This window comes from Balaenoptera borealis, assembly GCF_965194805.1.
Source record: "Balaenoptera borealis genome assembly, chromosome: 6".
In the NCBI taxonomy this organism is placed as follows: Eukaryota; Metazoa; Chordata; class Mammalia; order Artiodactyla; family Balaenopteridae; genus Balaenoptera; species Balaenoptera borealis.
In genome coordinates, this window is record NC_138863.1 from 26,842,834 (window position 1) to 26,868,582 (window position 25,749).

At 39.9% G+C, this 25,749-nt stretch overlaps 1 protein-coding gene across 6 annotated transcripts in view; it reads right to left on the reverse strand.

Moving 5' to 3' along the window:
* The window catches only part of UNC80 (unc-80 homolog, NALCN channel complex subunit), a 237,775-nt gene that overhangs the window by 177,376 nt on the left and 34,650 nt on the right, over positions 1 to 25,749 (reverse strand). For 5 of the 6 annotated variants that reach the window (XM_082396407.1, XM_082396408.1, XM_082396409.1 and 2 more), the window contains exons 8-18: positions 21,873 to 22,134; positions 20,764 to 20,898; positions 18,506 to 18,722; positions 17,391 to 17,531; positions 16,162 to 16,430; positions 14,455 to 14,823; positions 9,167 to 9,313; positions 4,860 to 5,007; positions 3,795 to 3,943; positions 1,480 to 1,646; positions 622 to 720 (exon numbers count right to left, since the gene is read on the reverse strand). In XM_082396407.1, the coding sequence (XP_082252533.1) occupies positions 622 to 720; positions 1,480 to 1,646; positions 3,795 to 3,943; positions 4,860 to 5,007; positions 9,167 to 9,313; positions 14,455 to 14,823; positions 16,162 to 16,430; positions 17,391 to 17,531; positions 18,506 to 18,722; positions 20,764 to 20,898; positions 21,873 to 22,134 (2,103 nt within the window). The remainder of the gene's footprint in view (positions 1 to 621; positions 721 to 1,479; positions 1,647 to 3,794; positions 3,944 to 4,859; positions 5,008 to 9,166; positions 9,314 to 14,454; positions 14,824 to 16,161; positions 16,431 to 17,390; positions 17,532 to 18,505; positions 18,723 to 20,763; positions 20,899 to 21,872; positions 22,135 to 25,749) is intronic. The other variant, XM_082396411.1, reaches the window with a different exon arrangement.

The following is a 25,749-nucleotide window of genomic DNA, read 5'->3' on the forward strand; positions in this document are numbered from 1 at the left end:
GAATGAATACAAGTGAGCCTTTCATAGAACTAGACTGTATATTTGGTGTCTACAGTAATCCTCACATTTTCTGAGGGCACTATTTTCATGATGCTTTTGATTTTGTTATTATGAAAAGTAGAGATAAACTGATATCAGAGGGCACTGGAATGGATCTCAGGAGAGAACCAAGGTGAAAAGGAGAAGAGTCGATGTTTCAGCTAACGCTGGACAGGAGAGTAGATTATCTTACTTATTTTTGGAAAAGCTTCATTGATTACATTGACAGTCGTAAGTGATTTATAAGTGATTTTAAGCAAGAAGGTGGATGCCATCCCCAGCCCACCTGATACACATGCTAGTTTTCAAGATTTATCTGCAGGATTGTGCATGAAAGGCAGAAGTGGGGTAGAGACTGGCAATGGGAAAGGCAGTGAGGGAGGCTTCCTGGAAACACGAGGTTGGTTATTTGTGATTTGGGCCTGTAGAGATTAGTGGCTTTGGGAATGAAAAATAAAGGGCAGAAGCAAGGAGAAGTTCAACAGAAATGAAAAACAAACAAAGAGCAACTTGGAAAACAGAATTTCTTCCAGTGGGAAGTGCTCAACCCACACCATGGGAGACAAAACCAATGCTACTTACTGCTCTGGAGTCTGTGAGGGGCGACCGGACATGAAGCTGCGACATTCCTCAGGTGCAGAGGTCACCTGGCCTTTATCCACAATGCTTCCTGCCTCTGACCTATGCAAATGGTACATTCCACCAATCACAACATAGCAGGACACCACCTCCCAATACTTCATATACTTCATAAAGCAAAACACTTTGTTATAGACAACCTAAATGCCCTGCAAACCCTATACCATCATGAGTCTATGTTGGTATGGAATATATCCTACCATTTGAGTCATGACCTACCTACCTTATTGCCTAAGGATACCACCATCATTGCAGACAGAGCCATTAACTACAGGCAGGATTTTAAGTTTAGGTATTTCTTTTAATCTTCGTAAGTGGCATTTCTTACACAATAGGCATACAATAAATTCATATTTATTAGAAGAAAAAATAATTGGGCATTGCTCAGCAATTTGTCTTTTGCCATGTTAAAAATATTACTTGCTGAACAGGATGATATGGTAACAGTAATTGCTTTTCCTTTCTGGATAAGAATGTAAGTTAGCTATAGAAGGGACCAAAACACAGACAACATTTTACCATGTAATTAAGAGCTTTGAAGTGTGGTTCAAGTGTATGAAAGTTTGGGATCAACTGAGCTCTGATTCATACAAAAGCAGCATTTATTTGATGGTAAACTCATTCCTTTTCTAATCTGTTGCTGGGCCACCACCAGTGATATCACTCATACAAAAAATTATAGTTCCCCCATCCCTGTACTGGAGTTACACACTATGTAGGAACCACATGGACAGTACAACAGAAGATTATATTCTACAGACATAGGCAAACCCTCATATTCAGAGAGCTCAAGCTTCCAACCTTTTACCACCTCCAGGCTTAGATTCCGGTTCATTTTCCTCCACCTTTTTCCCTGGTGCCAACTTCTCAGCACTATCAAGCAAAGCACTGAGGGCCACTCTCCTGAAGACATTCCCATGGGCCTCTTTGATAAACTGGACCAGCTGACGGATGTCACAATACAGTCCCTGTTTGGAGGCCAGAAGGAAAGTGCGGGGAAAGATAGCTGTGATTGAATAGTATTCACAGAAAGAGGGGTAGAAGGTAATTCCTTGGATTTAGATGAGCATTGGAATCATAAAAGGAAAACATATTACTACAGTGAAACCAACGGTATCCTGTCCCTCCATTGTTCCTATGGTAACATTACCAAGAACCTTGCCCATCATCCTTAGTATGAAAAAAGATGGTTACCATGCTTCATATTCAGAAAGTTGGCTGTATCATTAGAAAGACATCAATTTACACTTTTAACCACTGGATTCGCAAGCTTTTAATTTTCTCTCTTAATTGTGACTTCTGAAGAGATGCCTGCAAAAAAAAGGCAATCAGAATTCTGTCTAGACTAGAGATTTCAGTCTCTGTTCAGCTTCTCCAAATTTTCTGCATCATTGTGATAAAATATGCTAAGTCCTCTAGACACTTCCAACAGAGCCTGATATTCAAGGATGATCCATTTAACAAATTTAACAAATAATATGTATGTTGTAGCCCAGCTGAACATGAGCTTGACTATGGACTGAAGATGATACAGGGCTATTAAAACCAACATATTAGTGATTCAACTTTTAATGCAGGACTTTTATTTTATTTTTAAGATATTAAGCTTTGCATTCAGCATTTCCCCCTCTCTCTTCTCTCTTTAAGAAGGTAGTTACTATATTCTTTGTCTTAGGAAACGTTCATGACAAAGCAGAACACAGAAGTCTACAGAACACTTACCTTATAACCCTTTTGGGTTTCAAAACCTAAGACCACTGGGACAATTATGCCTATGATGTTTGGAAAAGCAGAAGGAAGAACTACTAAGGAAAACATAGAATGTCCTTTGGGTCCTGTGGGCAGCAAGGCCCTATGCTCTCACTCTGCAATTTGGTGGCTCCTCCATGGAAGGCAAGGCCCCAGAAAGCAAGGGTTCCAAACTCACCAGAGAGCCCATCCCTAAGCAGCAGAGAGCACTATGTGAACTAAGAGGCATGACTGATGATTGAAACCCACGGAGCCTCACCAGGCGCTGGGTCCTACCTAAGACTTGGGGATCTTTGCACCACTCTGTGAGGTGGGGAGACCCATGAATGACTGAGGTTCAACTTCCAGCCATTCTGGTGGAATGGGGGTCCAAAGTCAAACTTAAGTTGATTTAAAGAAAAATAAGAAATATAGTATTTCTTCTATACATGAGTTTGTAGGTTAAGACATATAAGAGCTTGCATATACTATAATCAACTTGTCAAATTACTTCTTGCTATGACCAAACTGAACGCATGGATGGTACCCAAGTTATTCACAAGCTCCGAGAACCTTGCTAGGATGGCTTCAACAATCAGCAAAATTAAATTCCTTTTCATTTGGGGTTTTGTTCTGTTTATCTCAAGTTAAGTGAATACATAGTCTCAGTGGTTTAGAGTAGCTTAAGACCATTTCTTTGATTTAGGTACATTAGCAGATAGTGTCCATATGTGTAAATGGGCTGATTTCTGCATAGCAGTCATTGTATCTAACAGATTGGTAAGATAGAGAAATGCTTCTTTATTCCTGGGAGAGACCTGAATTCATCTAGTCATAGCAGATGTCTCAGTCTTCATCCACATTTTACTATCCCAAACCACAATCTCCTTAGTAGCAATTAAACACTAACCTTTTATAGCCTGGCTCTCTGTACCTGTGGCTTCAGTGGTTTAATTAACACAGTCTTTTTGAAGAGTAGCTAAAAGATTACAGTGTTCGATAAAAGAAGACAAAACCCATTTCAGCAGCATATTTGCATTAATTTTTTAAGTAAGCGTGGTTTCAAACAAAAGCTTGGTATAACTTTCTTTAATAATTCATGAGCCAACACGCTGGGCTCTAGCACCTTCTCTCTGAAGGGCTCTAAGTACCTAGCAACTATCTCAGCAACTACCACAGAACCTCTGAGATGGAAGAGATAAGCCACTTTGCAGGTAGGATAACAAGTAACGGAGGAGAAATGTGTTGCTGAGTTTCTACTGTGAGTTACTGGTGACACTGAGAAAATAGATATTTTAACTTTAAAAGTTTTAGACTTCAACTTCTCTTTCTCAAGGCCACGGCACGAGACTGAGAACTCCTGTGGGAAGAAGAGGTGAGCCTCTCACCAGATTCTCAGGGCTGTGCAATTCATGCGTAGTTGAAGCGCAGCGCGTGATGAGGGATTTAAACATGGCGCTGACGATGATGCCTTCCACATTTTGGGCTGTGGATTTGTTGTCCACCGTGGTGAAGTTATTTCCAAACCCAGCCTTGTCTGGAATGCAAAGGCACCAATTAAAGGCAGTGTTTCCATTCAGCTACATAGTTTAAAGAAGTAATGAAGTACTCCAGGAGTTACTGAAGGGCTACACAAAACACAGAAACAGAGGATTGAGGATACTCCTGGTTTGATCATCTCTATGAGGACTTGAAGATAAACAACTCATAGTCTCCTTCAGAGTCTTTACTATGACATATTCCATCACTTTGAGAAATGTTTTAATTGATAAATCTTAGCAACAAAAAGAGGATCAACTGTTGACCCTAAGAACGTCTTTTAAACCTAAGCAGTTTTTAAATAGGTGATCACATAAAAAAAAATATGATTTACTAAATGGTCCCTCGGTGGAGACAGACTTAATTTGATGTGGCTTTTTTTGGTGGTGAAGAATGCTGGCTTCTCAGGGGAAATTGTTCAGTCTGTGAGAAGTGGAGTGAGGTGGGGCCGACCAGGTGAGCCGGCAGGGGGAGAGAAGGGGGGGGGGCGGACAGGGCCCCGCAGGGGAATTCATGCCAGCACTGGAAACAGAAAAGACTGATCACAAATAAAAGGGGGAGTGGGATGAATTGGGAGGTTGGGATTGACATATATACACTACTATGTATAAAATAGATAACTAATGAGAACCTACTGTATAGCACAGGGAACTCTACTCAGTGCTCTGTGGTGACCTAACTGGGAAGGAAATCCAAAACAGAGGGGATATATGTATACATATACACAAGCCTCCAAAATGTGTCAAAGATGATGTACAAGCTTCTCATGTTTATATTTTATTACACACACGACGCACACACAAACAGGTATATTTTCCTCTCCATTCTATCCCTAGAAATTTAGGGTGTCTCTGAAACGCTACCTGCTTCACCTCCCAGCGAGTTCTCCTGGAACTCGGCGCAGCTTTACTTACTGTCAGTGACCGGCTCCATACAAAATCCTAGCAAGGAATGCAAGAAGTCCACTACGTTATTGAGAGAGTCCTTGTTCACATAATCCCTCATGGTTTGTCGGAACTGCATCTTATCTAGCTTGTATAACTTAGTGAGGCAGTTCTGGGCCTGCAAGGAAGGAAGAAAAGTGAAGAAGTCACAGGTACCAGCTTAAGCTAGGGATACCAGTGGTCTGCGACAGAAGCCCTCAAAAGGCAAAAGCTTCCATCCATCCCTGCTGGCTGGTGCCCACCAACCCTGCCAGCCCCTCTCGTCTGAGAATGCAGTGGGCAGAGACAGGCTGAGCAGTACTAGGTAGATGACTTTGAGAAGGGCTGCTCCTCAGGAAAAACCCCAAACTAGGGGCTAATGCTGCCCCAGAAAGAGCTCAGTATTTTTGCCAAGATCAAGATTTTAAGATCTCAATGAAAAAACTTAAAGCGTAAAATTTAGGTAAGTGATAGGATTGGTCATCAAGGTTTAGAAAACCTCAAAGGGTTTGTGCCATGGGAAGGAGCAGGCCACTCCCATGCTCAGCTATCTTGAATTTAAGTAGATTTAATGGATGGTGTGAGGGGCTGTAGGAAGTGCTTGTCCAGAGTCCTCTTATATGGTCAGGAGGGAAGGATCTTTGAAACATGAAAGAGGCATAAAATAAAGGCAAGTCTAGTTTGTTGATTTTTGTGTCTGCTTCTGAATGTGGAAGTTTGGTATTTAAATAGAAGTTGGTCTTCAGGATATGAAAAGCAATTGACCATCCACTAGGCCCTGCTACTTAAAAATATATTTCTTATGATCCAGCAAATAATTTTGCCATCTAGCAAAGAAAAAGCAAGTAATCCCCACCATCAGAACAAATAAAATCACCTTCTTTGGTTTGAGAAGGCCACAGACAGAATGCGCTAATACTATCTGAGACCCTTAGGGGGCTCCCTAACCCTCTCTTACTATTGAGAGAAAAATCACATTTGTGCAGTGCTTTGCTGTTTAAAATGTGTTTCTTGCTTGTAAGTGCATAACGACATTTGACTTTCACACTTTCTCTGTGATTTGAAGAGTTTCCCTATATTACAGTGGAAGAAACTGAGACTCAAAGAAGTCAAGGACTTTGCCCAAGTTGATACACCAAGTTTCACAGCAGAGCCAAAATTAGAAGCCAGGGTCTTACCTCCTCATAGTGGTTACTTCTCCGATGATATAATAGTCACATGAATAGTTTAGATAGTGATTGTTGGGGAAAATGTATCTAGATAACACCTACTTTGAAAAAAGATTTAAGATGACCAATAATAGAGATTAGTTGATATCTTGTGGAGAACAAGATCATCATAAAAAAGAAAGTCCTTAACAATGGAATGAAATGGGAAAATGATAAGAGAGAACTCTGGGTTGAGGGGAAAAAGCTAAAGATCAAGATGGGAGGGGACTTCCCTGGGGGCGCAGTGGTTAAGAATCCGCTTGCCAATGCAGGGGACACGGGTTCAAGCCCTGGTCTGGGAAGATCCCACATACCGTGGAGCAACTAAGCCCGTGCGCCACAACTACTGAGCCTGCGCTCTAGAGCCTGCGAGCCACAACTACTGAGCCTGCATGCCACAACTACTGAAGCCCACGTGCCTAGAGTCCATGCTCTGCAACAAGAGAAGCCACCGCAATGAGAAGCCTGCGCACCACAACGAAGAGTAGCCCCTGCTCGCCACAACTAGAGAAAGCCCGCGGGCAGCAACGAAGACCCAATGCAGACAAAAATAAATAAAATAAATTAAAAAAAAAAAAAAAAAGAAGGGAGGGGTGCCTGGGTGAGGACAACCTTAAAGGAGGATAGAGAAATTTGGACAATCAGACAGAAGCAAGGAAGTTAGATCCCCGAGAAAGCAGTCCCTGAGAATTGGGACTTATTGGTGGGCCTTAATGGTGGCCCAGAAGAAAATTTAAGTTACATGACCATTTTGACAAATCAAGGCCCAGAGAAAGATTCTTGGAAAACTCGAGAGGAAAAAGGAAGATTATAAAAGGTTGAAACTTGTAATTAGCAATAGGCATCCTGGTGTGACCTTGTTATAGTCTCTCCATCTGTATCACAAAGTCAGGTGGATTGACTTTTTTTTTTTTTCCCATTTTTCCTTTACTCGGTCATAGAAGATTGGGAAATTGGTGTTAACCAGAGGTTACTCGTTGCTAGCTCTAAAGCAAGCTTCTTTTCTTATAAAATAAATGATTCTTGCTATAAAATGAAGCCTGTAAAGTACTTCTTGCTTCTCTGTAAAATACACCAAAAAAGGCATTGTTTCAAATCTGCTCTTTAGAGGCTATTAGAACGTCTGAATGAGTTCAATCAGAAGTTCAAGCAAGAATCAGAATATCAAACCATACGTATTTTGATTCTGAATGAATATTTTAAACTTCTCCAAGAGATATAAAGAGTGAATTCCCTTTCAATAATTTGGGACTACAAGCTAATGATTAGACTATTCCAGGAAACATGCTGGAATTGCTAGGCACTTTGATGAACATCGTTGCAATAATAATCTGTTTATTAAAAAAATAAAAGTATAGAGGACCTGATCTGGTAGAGGTAAGAAATGTCTTTAATATATTAAAAGCTAAGTAACTTTTGATAATCCAATGCCAGAGAAATCTGGAAATATCTAGCTTCTTGAATTAGACATTCCCAGGGAAAATTTCTCAAATTTCTCTCTTGGACAACGTGTTTACTAAGCACGGACAAGTGAGTATAATCCCTATAGTGAGTACTGAACTGGGCTACTAGAGAATGGAGGTATTGCCATGTAAATCAACAAAGTTGAGAAGGCAGGTAGAAAACTGGACATCCTGACAGGAAATATTCAGTACTCTTGAGAAAAGAACATATGGTGATTAAGCAGTAACAACAGCCTCTCAAGTGGTTTCTGATCCAACTAGCCCTAGCTTCTCCAATTCTAGAAAGACACATTCTGATATCAGAATGAGTTTATACCTCCAACTGCAGCATGACACTTCTTTTTATATTTTGATGTTTGATTTCATAGAATTGGTTTTCTGCATGAGGAGTGATGTGGTTTCAGCCTTGAAGGCATTTATTCATACTGTGATAGAATAAAAATCAAAGATCAAAAATCACATACACATGTGCAGAGATGGGGGCAATGTCAGCTTTCTACTGCCTTATTACTTATTATTTTGATTTCTTAAAATTTGGGGCCTCAAAATCTAGATCTTGGTCAAAGTTTTCAAGTTTCAGAATTTAGAAGTTAATTACTATGAATAAAACTCCCACATGCAAATAATTAATATAATACAACACAATAGAATATAAAAGAAAGAGAATGATATACAGATGGATAGATAGGTAGATGATAGATTAGGAAAGTAACACAGCATGCTAAGGCTGTGTGAACATTTCACGACAAAACCTAATACCAAGGAAAAATGGGCTGGCATTAGACTTTGACATGATCCTAAAACTCTGCTAAGTTATGCCAAAGGGTTTCCTGGTCTCAAATTTGCATCGACCCCTTGTTTTTAAGGGAATATTTTCTTAAATATTTCAGTTCAAAAGTATGTATAAGGGCAACTGTTGCATTTTGGACTTGTTGTGGAGGTGGGTTATTGCTCAAGTCTTAAGTGAAAAGTAGTCACCAGTGGCGGCAAATGAAAATGAGCTGGAATTACATTTCCATGTTCCATTACAGAATTATGCTTTGCAAGCCTGAGAGCAGAGTTTCAAGTTTCACACAGTTCAAAGGGATATGATCTCAAATATTTAGTAGTCAAGGTTCATTCTCAAACAAAGCAGCCAGAAAATGACTGGCTACTTTTGTAGTCCTATTTTGTCCCAATAAGGGCCATTTTCCGTATCTAAGAACAACAAACCAAGTCCTAAACTTTGATCCCTTTTTCTAATATAACATATGCTTCCATAGTACCCAGGCAGGTGATTAAAAAGTTATTTGCCACGGACTATCAGAAGCTTGCTAAATGTATTCATCTTTGCAATGTTTTTTCAAACTCTAATTCACATGTTCCAATTGTACACTCTTTTACCAATTGGGAGTTGGCCTGCCCAGGCAGGAGGCAGAAGTGGTTTTCCCAATTAAACTTTCCTAAGCCTGGGTTTTAGATGTCTTGAGATATCTTGTGGGAATCCTCCCACCTTAAGACAGCATTAATTACCCTTACAAAATACAGTATTCTTCAGGGAACACTGACCCTCATTGTCAAAGGACTCATTCCTAATTTGGAGGGAGGGAAGAGGAAGAGGAAATGGAATCTACTTTAGTTCTCTTACATTCTCCCGGAATACCTGGTGTCTCAGACGATCCCCAGAGAGCCCTCGGTGTCCTTCTCCGCAACCATAGGCACATCCCAGAGACTTCACTATTTTGATGAGCATGGTTAGAGCAAGCCTATGGCTGCTTACAGGCGTACTTTCAGCCTAGTACCCATGAACGAGGAAGAAAGAAGATTCTGTTCATTTAGTCACTAAGATTCTTTTGCTGCTAAGACTCTATTTTATTATTAAACCAAGTTTATACGTTTTGCAGCAAGCCCCTGCAATTTGGCAAATAGAATTGTCAAGGGCTCCACAGGCAAGCTAACTTTTCAAAACTCTAGAACGGACTTATGAGAAAGAAAATGTTTATGCATTTTGAACACCCTCTAGTGCTACAGGATATGAATGCAGACCTCTTTATTAGAAGACATGCTTTCATATCCTCGTTACACTATCAGAATAACTGTCTAGAGACAGTCTGGACTACCAGTGATGAAGGCAAGTAGCTTTTTCCAGAAGGTACCCTCATCCACAGGCTCCTGCTAATATCACCAAGCAAGGATTATTGCTAAATTTCTGGAACCGATCAAAGTCTGAAACTATGAAATCGTGTGGTAATTTCTGACATTTTCAAAGGATTTTTCTAATTTTATACCTTTGCTACATTGTAATACTCATGCACAAGCAAAGAGAGAATATACCAAAAAATTTGTAAATATTCAGCATGGTTCTTTGTTTGAGGCTAAATCGGAAGCCCTCCCGAGGTGAACTGTGAGAAGTGTTATCATCCTCTCTCTTGACTCATTTAATCCTTGTTCTTAGTGAAGAACATAGCTTCCAGAAAAATGAACTTCCTTGAATTATTTCCAAAGAAGCATAAGGACGCTGTTGCTAAGGAATGATGCAGATCCCGGCGTGGGAGTGCCGTTACCTTCAGGAAGCGCCAACATTCCTCAGTCCTTCTAGCTACTTTCTGCTGTCAGCACAGCCACCGCGGACCTGAGAGTCCAGCTCCCGTTCCTTAATTGCATATGACATTAGGTAAATGAACTCATCTCTTTGTGCTTTATTTTTCTCACCTGTGAATCGAGGATCCTAATAGCTTCCCTTCCTACTTCATCAGCTTACCGTGCCAAACAAATGAAATAATGGATAAGAATTGCTCTGTAAATTGTGAAGGCCTTTTCCATCTTCATATGCTCAGGTTGATACATAAACTTTGGGGCCACCCACGTAGAAAGCATACTCAAATGCAGGGAGGGTGTGAAAGGGATGGGGGTTATCTAGACATCATGTGCTGTTCATTATGTGATGGGGTAGGCTCTCTGCTCCCCTAATGTTATATAATTGGTCCTTTTTTCCTAACCAAATGCTCATGTAGTGGATGTGGTGCTGGACTCCAGAGATGCCCCCTTCAGAACTGAACATTCCTTCTCTGAGCTGCTGGGAGTATTGATGGATGACAGCTCTCAGGTGAGTCCCTCTCCAGGCATTGCCCTTAGCTAAAGAGACCTGCCTTGACCCAGGTTATGCTCTCCTCCTGGAAGCAGTCTGCCTCCAATGGCTGGTCAAGAGCATAAAGAGTGTGTGTGGGGAGGTGTGTGGAATAAAGTGGGCTCCCTTACTTCACCCGGGGATTACTTTGAAGAGCCATCCCACCTCTGGAGCTCCCTGTGTGATGGGCTGAAGTCTCCGTTACAACTACATTGCAATTCAACTTCTCTCTCTGCCCCATCCTGCTTCTTTTGCACCCCGCAGATGTTGATCCTGAGCAGACACCCCAGGAAACCTCCTGTGCGCATATCTCCTTGTCTGAGTCTGTTTCTTGCGAACTCTACAGCTCAGATGCTTGTAAATGGAAGACTCAAACATACATACACACAAACATACACACACACAGATACATACATTTATTTATTTATACATGCATACATACATACATATCAAATTCAGAAATGTTTTAAATTCAAATCTTAGCTCCATAACCTTGGGCAAGCTACGTAGCCACTCTGTGCCCTACAAAATAGGAATCATAAAAATATGTATTTCACAGAGTTTGTGAGGCAAAACAGGGAAGGCATGTAATAATAGCAAAACCAGTGTTAATTATTATTTCTAGGTGTGGGGCACTGCTATCCATTGGGGGCAACATTGTGCAAATTAGAAAAGGCACTCCTCTGGGTGGATGAATTAGAAAAAGGTGAATCCTTCTCAGTAGCTGCAGCCCTTGGGTAAACAGCTTGGTGAGCAGAGCTCAGACTGGATTTCAGTCCTGTCTGGACTTCTGAGCCGAGAGCCCTTGTGGAGTACACAGCCTGCACAGCCAAAGGTCACCCTGGGTAAGGGCTGATTTGGAAGACTGACTTACATACATTTAAAGACTATTGATATCATAGGTTCCTTTAAAGCAAATTCCTAGCTCCAAAAGCTTTTTGTAAATATCTATTTGTATTTCTTTGGACCTTCAGATGTCCTTGGGATTTTGGCTCCTCTAGTAGAAGACATTCAGAAAGTTGTATCCAGCTACAGCCAGAAATCAGGACACATATTAAATAACATTTCAAGCTCTCAGTACCAGTTAGTGGCAAATATAGAAATAGAAATTAGATCTTCCTTTCTGAATTAATCAATTCCCGCATGCTCCTGGCATTACTAGGTTGCAAAATTAGATAAACCTCCTGATTCCACTGAAAATAACAGATGGGATAGAGGCAGAACAGACCTGTGTGACTCACAAGTACAATGCATCTGACCTACGGTCAGGTATGATTTTACAAATTCTCTGTATTACAAAGAATATTATTTTGTAGAACTAACTACAAAACATTTGTATCTTTGGTGGCTGTTTTGGAGAACACATTATCTGACTTTGTAAAATCCCATCCTGATCAAGTGATAGTTTTGGTTAAAGTAGCATTTATATTATCAAGTTTCTAGTATGATATCTAGATTTTAAATAGGCAAGAGACTTGCAGTTCTTTAATAAGAAAGTAGATGAAAACACTACTTGGGGGACTTCCCTGGTAGCGCAGTGGATAAGACTCTGCTCCCAATGCAGGGGGCTTGGGTTCGATCCCTGGTTGGGGAACTAGATCCCACATGCATGCCGCAACTAAGAGTTTGTATGCCACAACTAAGGAGCCCACGTGCCGCAACTAAGGAGCCCGGGAGCTGCAACTAAGGAGCATGCCTGCCACAACTAAGACCTGGTGCAACCAAATAAATAAATATTAAAAAACAAAAAAAAAAATCCCCACTACTTGGGTGAAATTTTTGAGCTAAAAACAAAAACAAAACAGAAACAAAATTCTAATAATGAACTTCAGAGATCTTCGTAAACATAACAAAGCCCTCATCAATTTAGGGAACATCTAAGCTTTACTGATAAGAGCTTATCAAAATTTCACAACTTTAATTTTTTTCTTTCTATTTTCCCCTGAATATTATGACATAATGACATAGCACTATTCTCTCTTTGAGTGGCCACCTAAATTGACAGGTAAAAAAATTGAATATTTAAGAATCTGTTTGCTGTGTTTATAAATTTGGTCCTTATAAACTTGTATTTGTTTTTTAATTCCTACATAACTGTTGATTGAATAACTCCTTAGATCTTAGGATTCAATATCAAATCCCTTGTGATCTATACCATCATTTAGATAATTTTCATCTACAGTGAGATCTGAGGATCCTTGGATTGTCCTCAGTGATGTTTGGGAACATAAGAAGTTGGGGACCTTAAGTACCAGAAGAGTCTATTAGAATTGGAAAACGTATACATGATTGAGGCAGGAGAAGAAATCCTAAAGAAAAGCTTAGGTTCAGGAACCTAAGAATATTGGGGCAGGAATAATTAGATCAGAGTCCACAAATATTGGGGAAAATGAGAGTAGACAATCAGGGAAGAAACAGAGATGATAAATGCACATTAAACATGCATCGGGTAGGACTGGAAAGAGATGGAGAAAAAAATATAAAAGAGGAAAGAGCACTGGAACACTTATTCAGATGTAAAAACCTGATAGCTTACAAGAAAATAACAATTTATATTCTAGATAATATATAGGTGGTAGAACTCTGTACAGTGAAATCTTATACTTCTAAACACTTGGCCTGATGTGTAGATTGTCACCTGTTAGAGATTCAAATCTCTTGTTGATTTCAATCCCTTAATAGCATTTTCCAACTAAAACCCCAAATTGAAAGCAGCATAAATTATATGAGTTTAAGCTGCAGTAGTTCTTATTTAAAATTCAAATTAAAAGAGAAAACTAATTATTGACGTTAAGCACTGAGATCATAAATCAGGTGTTGTCAAGTCAAAGGGAATTAAATTCAGGAACAATCAGTAATAAGAAAGCTAAAGACACCTGGAAGTGACACACTGAGACATAAGAGAACCAAGGCTAGTCTTCCAAACCAACTAACTAAACAAAAATTTTCCCTTTCTTTCCCTTTACCTGTGATTGAAGTAGGCTACCTAAAAATATGTTCCTTAAATCAAGAGAAAGAACTTTATTTAAATTTTTTCAGGAAAATTATACTGCTTATTATGGACTAAATGTTTGCATCTCCCCCAAATTCATATGTTGACGCCCTAACCCCCCAGGGTGATGGCATTTGGAGATGTGGCCTTTGGGAAGTAAATTTTAGGGTTAAATGAGGTCATGAGAGTGAAGTCCTGGTACAATAGGATTAGTGCCCTTATAAGAAGAGACACTGGAGAGCTTGCTCTCTCTTTCTCTGTGTGCACATAGAAAAAAGATGTCATGGGAGCACATAGCAAAATGGCAGCCACCTACAAGCCAAGAGAAGATGCTTCAGAATGAAATCTACCTTGCTGGCACCTTGATCTTGGACTTCTCAGAGTCCAGAACTGTGAGAAATAAATTTCTGTAGTTTAAGTCACCCAATCTATTGTATTTTGTTTTGGCAGCCTGAGAAGACTAGAATGCCACTCCATTAGGTCAGACCCTGAAAGTTTTGAGAAAGAGACTGTTGTTGGCAGACTGAGAATTATGGCAATGTAGTGTATCTGAGATATTCTCTTGCAGAATTAACATGACCAGGGAATTAGTTCTAACATTGCTTGGATGGCAATGGCTTTTGAATGTAGGATACAATTTCACGTAACTGTTTTTACTAATGCCTGCTGAGAACCTAATGAAGAGATTTCTAGACTCACCACTTTCTTGCTCTAGTGACTAGCTGCTATTCTGAGTCAACAAATTGCTGGCAAGCAAGAATTGGAAAGAAATCAGGAACAACATTTCAAGAGGACACAAAAGGTGGTTCAGTCATACCTTCTCTTGGTTCTTATCATTCTTCTCATAGGGGCCACCTCCTCCTCCTCCACCTCCACCTCCATCACCTCCTCCACCTCCTCCATTACCACCTCTTCCATCTTCTCCTCCTCCATCTCCAGCTCCACTAACTGAAGGGCCCCCAAATCCACAGGTGGAACTTCCAGATACTCCTTTGAACTGGAACGTTCCCTCACTTGGTCTTTTTTCCACAGTCACATTTTCCTTGTTTTCACTCTTCTTTCTGTTCTTTTCTACACAGGGCACCACACCAAGTTGAAGCAAGCATTCCACAATGTTCAGTGCCACATCACAGATGCGAGAACTGATGTCATGGTTAAGGACAAGATAAACAGCCTTCAGAACCACCTGGGGGAAGACAAAAGTAAACTGAGAGTGATTAAGTTACTTGAATTACCTCTTCCTAAATAGATTTGGTTATTCCATTTAATACATTTCCTTTAGGCTGTTCTATGCACTTAAGCATAAATAATTCAGGTAATTTTCAGATGATCTTATTAAGCTGCATTGGGACCTTGTGTATGTGCTTAATAAAGAGTACAAATCACCCAAGGAATTAAAAATGTATAAGTGTGTTATCTCACTTAAGGACTATAAGACTTGCCATAATATAGACAGTTAATGGAGATAACAAAACATAATGAATTAATGGGAGAGTAATTATTTGCCCAAATGGAAACTTGTTCAACTGATTTTTAAAATCAAAGTGTTATAATTCCCTGCCAATAATGCTTTCTACCAATAATGGGTGAAGAGAAATGGTTTCCTTACACACAAAATAGAGGAACATTTGCACATTCGCAATTGCATCATTATCTACATTCAATTTTAAAAGCAAAATATTTGCATGTTTAAATTATGTCCTTTTATTGATTTTGATATTTTAAATTATTTGCTGAGCCAGGTTCCCTAATGTGAAATAAAAAATTGTGTGACATATTTGTAAAATATAACAACCCTTTCATATGCTAATAACCATAATCAAGACAGGCATTCTTGAGAATGCAGGTTTAAATGTTTTAATGGACTTCTATTCATTTTCTCCTGCTATATGGGTGGTTTATAGTCATGCTGCTTATATAACAAAATGAAACAAACTGAGAACTTTTTACTTCCATTCTAGGAAAGAAGGACTTAGCGTGCGCACACGCGCGCGCACACACACACACACACACATATATTTACTACGTGTATTCAGGATTCACTAATGTTTTTAGATTATAAAAATATTCTGAGATCAGATCAAATCTAATGTAATGCTTAAGAAAAAAAAGAAAAGAAAAGGTGCATCTAAGATGGGTGATACACTTGTGAAATTTTTTTTAAAAGGATAGCTTTTTCAGGGACTTCGCTGGTGGCACAGTGGTTAAGACTCCACACTCCCAATGCAGGGGGCCGGGGTTCGATCCCTAGTCAGGGAACTAGATCCCACATCTATGCCAAAACTAAGGAGGCATGTGCCTCAACTAAGGAGCTGGCAAGCCGCAACTAAGGAGCCTGCCTGCCGCAACTAAGACCCAGCACAACCAAATAAATAAATAAATATATTTTTTAAAAGGGTAGCTTTTTCATTTAAAGGCTCAACATTTCTAAGAATTTATATGCACATTTTATCCAACATTGTAAAAACTGGGCCAAAGATTCTATATCTTTCAAGCTTCAGTAAGAAAAATTCTTGCTCCTTACAGAAAGATCAAGCATGCCATTCTTGTGGACAAAGTTATTGGTCCCATCAATATGTTCTGTGTCTTCCAAGTAGCTGTAGTTTATGCAGGAGTCTGTGAGGCTTCGAGGCAGGTTTGCACATGCCAGGGGTTCATGTGGCATCTCAGGTATAGGCACCTGGTTGCAGAGCTTCCTCATATGCTCACTGAAAAAGTCTGCATAGCCTACGTTGAATGACGCCAATGTGGTATTGAAGGTTGCAACTGTGATAGTGGAGATCTGGGATCGAACTAAAAAAAGGAAAGCAATGTCTTAGTTTTCCCCATATTAACGTATGACATCATGTTAGACAGTTATACTACTATTTAAATCATGACCACGATCACAGCATTAGCAGATATTTGACTAGTAGTCTCAAAGCTATTCTCAACTCCCATGATGTTAAGTCATGTAATATCTGATAAACAATGAAGGCTATAGAACATGTGAATTCTTAACTGGCTTGAGATCCAGGCTAGAATTTTTTGTCTAACAGGTGCATTTTACTCACTGTTAGATGATAGACCCTACTGGTATAGTTAAACTAGTTTGGTTGAAGTATTCCCCACAAGTAAATAGCTGTTAAAATATTTGGTTTTATCTAGTATATTTAGGTAACAGCAAACAAGAAAGATTCTTTTTCTCCTTTGCTTAAGAATAATGGAACATAAATTTGTGGTGGTAACTAATAGATGTCATCAAATACTTGAAGTACAGCCCAGGGAAAAGAGGGACTACATTTATGCTCATAGGTTAAGAGCACAGAATAAGAAACCCCCATCTTGGATCCCATCCAGAGACACACATTTGCTCCACATAAAGCACAAAATAGCAGCTGTCTGGAAAGGGAATAGGTGACCTTGGAAGGCAGGGACTTTCCTCCCACAGAAAGTGGACAAGCCCTTCAGAGGGACATCATAGATGCCCTCAAGTTTCTCCTAGCCCTGTAGGTCTATGCTCTTTTGAAAACAACTATGAATGGCTTGCCCTTGCTTTCCCTGAGAGGCATGGTGTTCATAGTGTGCTATCCAATAGCTCTTGCTACTAAGGAAATTTTAAGAATGGCTCACAAGTAAATTATCAAGCAATGTAATACACGAATGCAATTTTTCAAAAAGCACACGGAGCCAGATTACAATGAAAATGGAACATGGAGTAAAAACAGGAAACAGAACCTGGACGCCCACCTGCAGGGGCCGCCTCCAACCCACCTTCCTTGACGGTGTTTTCCCCATGGCTGTTGGAGTGGTCCGGCAGGTCACTCACCAGCGTGTGATGAGAGTGGGAGTGCCTGCCGCTCAGGCTCTCCATCTCAGTGGCCGCGTCCGAGCTGCCCCGCCGGCTAAATTTCCCTGAGATGGACAAGAGCACCACAAGAGGGTTTGAAAATCTGAAGATTCTGCCAAGATTCTGTCTGTCCAAAGGACAGCAGTGATAGTGAGGGGACATTAGGCAGTATGTGAGGCACAGCCGACTAGCTTGCCTTGGGAACATTCAGGGTCGAGATGATTGATGACGCTGCCTGTGATAAGGTCAGCCCCAATCTAAGCCAAATGTCAGAAACCATCTGTTAGGTCCCCGCTAGCTGTCAGCTCTTGCTTTTAAGCTGGCCTTCTTAATATGACATCCAGAAAGGGAAAAAAAAAAAGCTCCTTTTTCTTTTCTTTACATCTTCCTTTTTTAATATCTGAGTTAAAGAGAAGTCTGTCTTTGGATTCACAATGAAAGTTAATGCACAGAACCCTCTAAGGCCATGTGTCCTCATCAAGAATGATCTAATATAGAGCACAAACTTGCGGTTGCCAAGGTGGAGGGGGGTGGGGTAGGAGAGAGAAGGCATGGGAATTGGGGATTAGCAGAGGCAAACTATTATATATAGGATGGATAAACAACATCCTACTGTACAGCACAGGGAACTATAGTCAATATCCTGTGACAAATCATAATGGAAAATAATATGAAAAAGAATATATATATATATATATATATATATATATGTCTGAGTCACTTTGCTGTACAGAAGAAATTAACACAATATTGTATATCAACTATACTTCAATAAAATAAAATCATTGAACTATAGAATGATCTAAGAAATAGGGCTATGACCTGTCTAATTATACAGGATTGCTGCATAATTCAATTATCTGCATTTCTTTGGCTATGAAGACACAGCATTATTTTGGTCCTGGGGAGCCTGTATTTGGGCCCAAATTCCTTGACTAAACTATTCAAGAAAGATCCAGATTTCCCTGGGAGCCCTAGATCCAGATTTCTAAACAGGTCACTGAAGCTCTGCCCTACTTTGGAAGGTCCTTGTGGTCACCTAAAATGGTGGTTTGCCAGCCTCCTTTTTCCATGCCTCGCCTGTCTTCTCCAAGCCCAGAGAAACTTCCGAAGGAGAATGCGCTGCAGGTGGGGGACACATCCAGGTGGTCCTCATGCAGCAGGAATGGCACTCCCATTCTCCGAGGCCGCCTCTTCCCCGCGTGGTGGAATGGGATGGAACCTTTTCTCTCTCTGTCTTCTTTGCGGCTCTTGAACTACAGAAATGAGAGATGAAGGGTCAGGCACAGGGCAAAGGCAAGGTTACAGTTTGCTTCCCAAAGGGCTTCATGATCTGGGGTAAAATACAGGAAATGTTTCAGGAAAAGGAGACCTGGAAAGTCACTGAATGTCATCCAATAGAGATGGAAGAAATTTCTACAATGTGTCAAAAGAGTGAAGGAAACTAAGGAAAAGATAATGTATTTCCTGGGGGGTTTTTTTGCTGGGTTGGGTTTGAGGAGTGGTTCTCAAAGTGTAGTTCCTAGACCAGCAGCATCAGTGCCTGGGAAATTGTCAGAAATGCAAATTTTCAGGTTCAACCCCAGACATACTGGATCAGAAACCCAAAAGGGGAAGCCAGCAATGTGTTTTAATAAGCCCTGTAGGTGATTCTGATGCTTGGTAAAACTTGAGAAACCCTGGGTTAGGGTATAGGATCCCTGAGTCATCACTTGGACCAGCCAGTCTTTTTCTGTTCCATTTCTCCAGACTGAGATACATTGTTTCAGCCAAACAACTTCAAATGTGTGCCTCTGTCCATAAGGAGAGGCAACTCTATTACTCCTACCAGTCAAATAAGTTCAAGGTCCAGTATAACTAAGAGTTTAGAATTGCTTGGAAACCTTTTAAAATATATCGATGTCTGGGCCTAACCTTTAGCCATTGTGACTTAATAGGTCTGGGGTCAGGCCTGGGCATTTGAATTTTTTAAAGTTCTGCAGAGATTCTCATGTGCAGCCAGTATGGAAAACCTCTTTTGCCCCCACTGAATGACATTTTTAGAAAAACTACAGCCACTGCTTATGACTGCATCATCAATGAAGGCAGAGGACTACTTGTGTAGCAACACTCTGAGTTCATAGATAGGTTGTTAATTCTGTGTTATTCATTGACATAAACCAGTCATTTTGCAAAAGAGAAAAATAAGCCATCACACATATATTATTCTACACATATTATTTTCTATTTGATTAGCTCCATTCACTTATAGAGAGGTGAAGTGTGGATTCATAAGAGCATGAATTATTTAGTTAGAAGACCTAGTTTTGAGTTTGAACTCAACCTTTCAAAGACTACATAAGGTTTTTAAGGCTCAGTCCCATTTCATTTTTTTTTTTTTTTTTTGAGAATAATAATTAACATTTATTGAGTACTTGCTAAGTACCAGGCACAATAAAGACTTTACATGCATTACCTCAATCCTCATAACCCTTTGAGGTAAGTATATTATGTACCCATTTATAGATGAAGAAACCAATATCATTTTGCCAGTATCACATGGGTAGAAAGTGGTAGGGCTGGAATTTGAACCCCAGTCAATTGACTCCCAAGTCAGTTTATTTGCACAAAGACTCCACCTTTAATTTCCCACCTTTATGGTTCTAGCTTCTTATGGATGTTCAATAAATGTTTGTTGAATGGAAACCTACACTGTCATTCACAAAGGGAAGTGATGGTCGTAAACCTAGGGGTCAGTTAGAAGGATTTACTACTTTATCAACAAAGCTTGGTTTGTCTGTTGCCTTTAAAACAGAGATGACTTCAAGAATAAATGTTCCATGATGATCCCATCACTTTAAGAACTGCAGTTAAGACTCAGTTTCTTAGGTATAAATTGTGGAGAATAAAAATCTCATTGGATTAAATGAGAATTATTTATATAAAGTGCTAGGTAAAATGAGAATGAGCCATACAAATGTAAGTTACCATTACTGCTACTACAACCATCTCTATAACCACACTACTAAAAGCACTTTACACACATCATCAGGACTGAGTTCTGTAACAACCCCACATAACATGTAGAATGGGAAGTACTCATGCACAAGGAGGGACTTGCCCAAGGTCATGCTGCCCAAGGTCATGCTGCCCAAGGTCATGCTGCCAGCCAGTGCTATAATTGGGAGTGGACCTCTGTTCTGAAGTCCCTTCCTCATCCCACCCAACTCTGCAGCATGATCAGAAGCACCTCATGCCCCACTGTGTATTTTTTTTTTTTATTACCAAAATGCAAAGACCATAAATGGTTCTACTCACCTTCTTAAAAATGTTCATGCCAAGGTCTGAAGAAAGATCTGGGACTGCAGACCTACGTAGGTTGGTCAATGAAACTTTGGAAAAAGCCTCAGAGCTGAGAGATTTTTCCTCTTCATTACACTTCATGGTGAGATCCTTAATAAAGGTAGATTAATGATCAAGGACTTAGAGGTATATTTCATATTAATTGTAACTTCTGTTTGGAGTTTCAACAGTGAGAGTACAAAGTTCCAGATTTAGGAAAGCTAAGAAAATAAGGAGGGGACAGGTATCTCTTTTTCTCTTTCTATTAAAAAAAAAAAAAAAAGTGTTTTTACATTTAATGATTCACCAGAGGAGATATTCACTTTGGGCAGAATCATCTATTACTAAAACAGAGCATATTTCCTTTTCATTCTGATATTGCTCCTGTTTATTTTCAGAATATGCAGATGTCTTTTAGACACAGCCAAATCACATTTCAGTAAGCCCAAACAACTGGAACACACAGTGAATCGTACTTTTCTCTACATATTCAATATGTGGTATTGATGAAAAAGATGAAAAGAACAAGTATTCAAGCTGGTACTAGGACTTTCATTTATCAAAAAGTGATTTTCAGGGGGATGTCATCAGTGCACATTCAGTTTATTCCTCCAAACATCTATAATAAAGAACAAGACTATATATCAAAAAATGATATTGCTAATGATGACATTGAGGCACTGGAAAATGTTGAGCTGTGCCAAAGGAGGTTAAATCACGTTCAGTAAAATGCTAGTGTCATGCATTTTATAATATCATTAATTGACACTTACATGTGAAAACTCTCGATTAACTAGCATTTTGATTAGCCAGAGGATCCATTTTCCATTATTCTGGATCAACAGAGGCTTACTCTAGATAACTGTGTGTAAGAGACATTTAGATAGCACCTCTTTCAATGGTCAATTAAATGCTTAAGAACAGCAGAAGGATCCAGCAGTAAAAGATGGAAAATAGCATCAGAGTAACCCACCAATCCAACCATCAGCACTGGGATAAATAAGAGCTGGATACACAGAAGAAAAAAAGAATCTGTTATGGCTGAAGTTGTTGGTTCAAATGATAATGGACCAAGTTTCTCTTACTTGGGTTTTGTGTGTGTTCACTAGTGAGGGAGCTGCCGCCACCATGGAGCTACTTCTGGGTCTGGGCAGGAGAGGAATATCCGGCTCTGTGGGCTTTTCTGGCTTCTCTTCCAACATGTGTCTCAGCCTTTGTAGATAGTACATCAGAGACCACTGAGTGCCCTCCTCAGACCAATGGGGCTGGAGTAGGCAGCGAAGAACAGCAACGTCAAAGTAGGTGGCATAGCGGGACCTTTGGCACGGAGGAATCACGAGAGAGACCCTGTTCCCAATGGCAGAAAGAACATGATTATCCTGGCAGTCATACATTCCAAGGGGAGGCACAATGTAGCTTATAGCTCTGCTTTTCTCATTTGGTCATTTATTCATTCACTTATCTCTTGTCTGGTTTACTCTACTGTCCTCCTAACTGGTCTCACTCATTTTGCTTTTGCTAGATACTACCTAGAAGTAGAGACATTTGAGAGAGTTTTGAAGGATAGGTAGCAATTATACAGGCAAAGTTGAGGATGGGTCAGGAGAGCGGATCAGCATTTCAGTCAGAGCGAACAATGCCTACGAAGGCAAGGATTTTCTTAAAAATCATGAGTTTTAAGTCGGTGGGGGAGAATCATGCAGTTGGTATAGCTGGTGAGTAATTTGGGTGGTGGACACTGATGAGAGTCTATAAAAACAGATGAGGTTCAGATCATGATGTTTCTTTTATGCTAAGCTTTCAGGTTGACTTGTACCTTGATAGAAATGGGCATAATATTGTGTACTTCATTGGGATATTTTAATTTCAGTTTGATAATATTATGTAAAGGAGCCAAGGAAACTGCAAGGTGCTAAACAAACAGAAGTTATACTCTGAGGAAAATGAAATCATTTTGAAAATTCTAAAGTCATATATCCATATAAGACAGCAAAACTAATTTTTAAAAAAATCTCAGAATTCTGGAATTCTATTATTCAGTTGAAACACACAATACATTCATTATTTAATGTTCAACTTAATTGCACTACAAATTAGTTTTAAGCAATTACTCAGCATCTCAGGCATCTCAGGGGACAGGAAGGTAAGTAAGTTCAACTTCCTCACCTTGAGGAACGTATGGTCTGGTGAGAATGATAGACAATACAGGACAAATTATAAACTTAGAACTTCTGGAATCCAAAGATGGAATCTTAAATCTAAAATCTGAAATTAACCCCCAGCATAATTTCTTCCTGAATTAAATGATGCAAAAGAGAAAATTTTATATCCTGCTATCAATTAGCAAATGGTGCCACCCACACAGGAAGAGCTTCAGAAAAAAAAAAAAAAAAAAAAAAGGCAGCCACTGAGAGCGAGAAGGAGAGGTTCTCCTTAATTTACTAGGCACATACTTTTTGAATTGGAGGTTATGACTCATTACTGGTTCAAGAAATTAACTCAAAAGGATATGACTATTATTAAAATGTTAACTAGAATAAAAACTATCAAAATGCAACAAATGGAGTAAGGATTCGTATGGTTGGTGATACTTCTGTTTCACTTTACATACTTGCCATGAGTCATGAGTAAAACATATTTCTTACTGTGGGTGCAGTAAAAAGTTCAGATATACAAACCCCGACCAGGTCTGGGGCCCTGTGAATCATTTTCATAGCCTTTCTGCTCCCCTACCAAAGCACGTGATGCCCTTTCTCCTCTCTACTCTCGTTAGCATTGTCTGGCATGTGGAGGGGTGACTGTCTATGTACACGATGGTTGTGACCATTGATGTTATCTTGTAGTCTAATATTCTTGAATATTTTAATTGAAGTAGCAAACTAAGTATAAGTTACAATTCAACCACATAAGTTGCTACGATACTAATTATTTAACCGAGTGGGCAGTCAACTGATGGTAGAAAGCGTCTCTTCATATAAGTTCCTACGTATGGAATGTTAGAGTTTATCCCTCTTACAGGGAGCTAGAATACGCTTTGGACATCAACAGCATGGCAACTTTTAATCCATCAGGAGGTCCCATAGATTCTCCTTCCAACCACTTTGCATCAGCTCCACAGACACCAACATGTCCCATTAGGCTTTACTGCAGTTACTTCTTCCTAGTCTTATTGCTTCCTCTCTCGTTTCTCCACTCCTCTGCTCAAACCCCTCCAATAGACTTTTAAATAAAAATCTTAAAATAAAATGCAAGCTGTTTACAGTGGCCAACATGGCCTGCATAATCTGGTTGTGCCTATCACTCTAACCTCATTATCATGCTTGCATTGGTGTGCCAGTTATTTATTTTTGCCTCTTAACTCCAAATTCATCTTTTCTGCTTGCTCTGTGAAAATGGATTCGGGTCCTTTAAATATTTTTCTGTTGACAGCTGGCACGATGTTAAGCGTTGTCAGTAGAGGGAATGGAAGAGGTATTGCAAGAGGAAAGAATTCTGCTTCCTGGTTCTGACTTCCTGTGCCCAGCTCCTATCGTGATCAGTGGCCGGCAGCACCCAGGGGCCAATAGCTCCCCTGGCACATCCCGTTTCAGGAAGTTCTGTAGCAAAGTGCCACTACTAAGAGGCCCCCCCATGAACAGCTTTCCCTAGCACCCTAGAGAGTGGATTTCTGACAAGTTCCAGAGGGCAGATTTCCAGCAAGTTCCCCTGATACAGCACCACACAGACTTCTCTGCCATTCAGTGAGGTGTGACTCCGTCCTCTCCAACAAGGTCTGGATCTCAGTCCTGGAGGGGCTTCTTCCTTGGGTGTTGTGTCTGAGCTTCAAAGTCAGTGACTGCTCCATTATATCTGCTATTTCTATGTTCTTTAGAATTCTCTTTACTTCTTACTAGCTGGTCCCTTATTACCCCAATCCCCCAATCCTCTGTTATACTTAATAATTCACTATATTAAACTTGCACTGTTCAAATTACTGTGTGGTTTCTCCTTCCTGATGGGACCCATCTGGATACATCTGGTAGTTGTGCTCTACTTACACTGACCTTCTTACTACCCCTGAATACATCACGCTTTTGCCTGCTTCAGAGCTTTTCTCTATGTGGAAATTTCTATCCTTATGACCTAAGCTTTATCTGGGTTCTGTTCCAATGTCATCTTTTCAGAGAGGTCTTTCCTAACCATTATGGGAAATGGCTTCACTCTCCCACTATTCATCTCTTCATCTTGTTCTAATTTTCTTCATAGCACGTGGCATGACTTGAAATTATATTCTATTTTTTTACATGCTTATTGCCTGTCTTCATTTATTTGAATAAACTGATAAACTTCAGAAATGGATTCAAAACAAAGATGGTGAAATCAATGGCTTTTGTACATACAAGCAATAAACATTTTGAAAATGTAAATAAGAAAGGCCTTTTCAGGATTTCCCTGGTGGCACAGTGGTTAAGAATCTGCCTGAAAATTCAGGGGAAACGGGTTCAATCCCTGGTTCGGGAACATCCCACATGCTGCGGAGCAACTAAGCCTATACGCCACAACTACTGAGTCTGCATGCCACAACTACTGAAGCTCGCACTCTCTGTGGCCCATGTGCCACAACTACTGAGCCCACATGCTGCAACTACTCAAGCCTGTGCACCTAGAGCCCATGTTCCGCAACAAGAGAAGCCACTGCAATGAGAAGCCCACGTACATAACTTATTAATACATTCAAATTTAAATAATATTTGACCTAACAAACTGAAGATAAACATCCACTCCAAAAAGTAAGGGAAAGAAAGATCAATTTAACATCATTTGGTATCAGTTTAGGTATGGAATATCTAACACTCAACATAAGATTTGATCATTGTCCTATATTATGGTTTACAAACCACTGAAATAAAAATATCAGTATCAGGATATATTAGGAAAGATTGCACAGGCACTAAACAAGTTAGCCTAGAACATCAACCCACA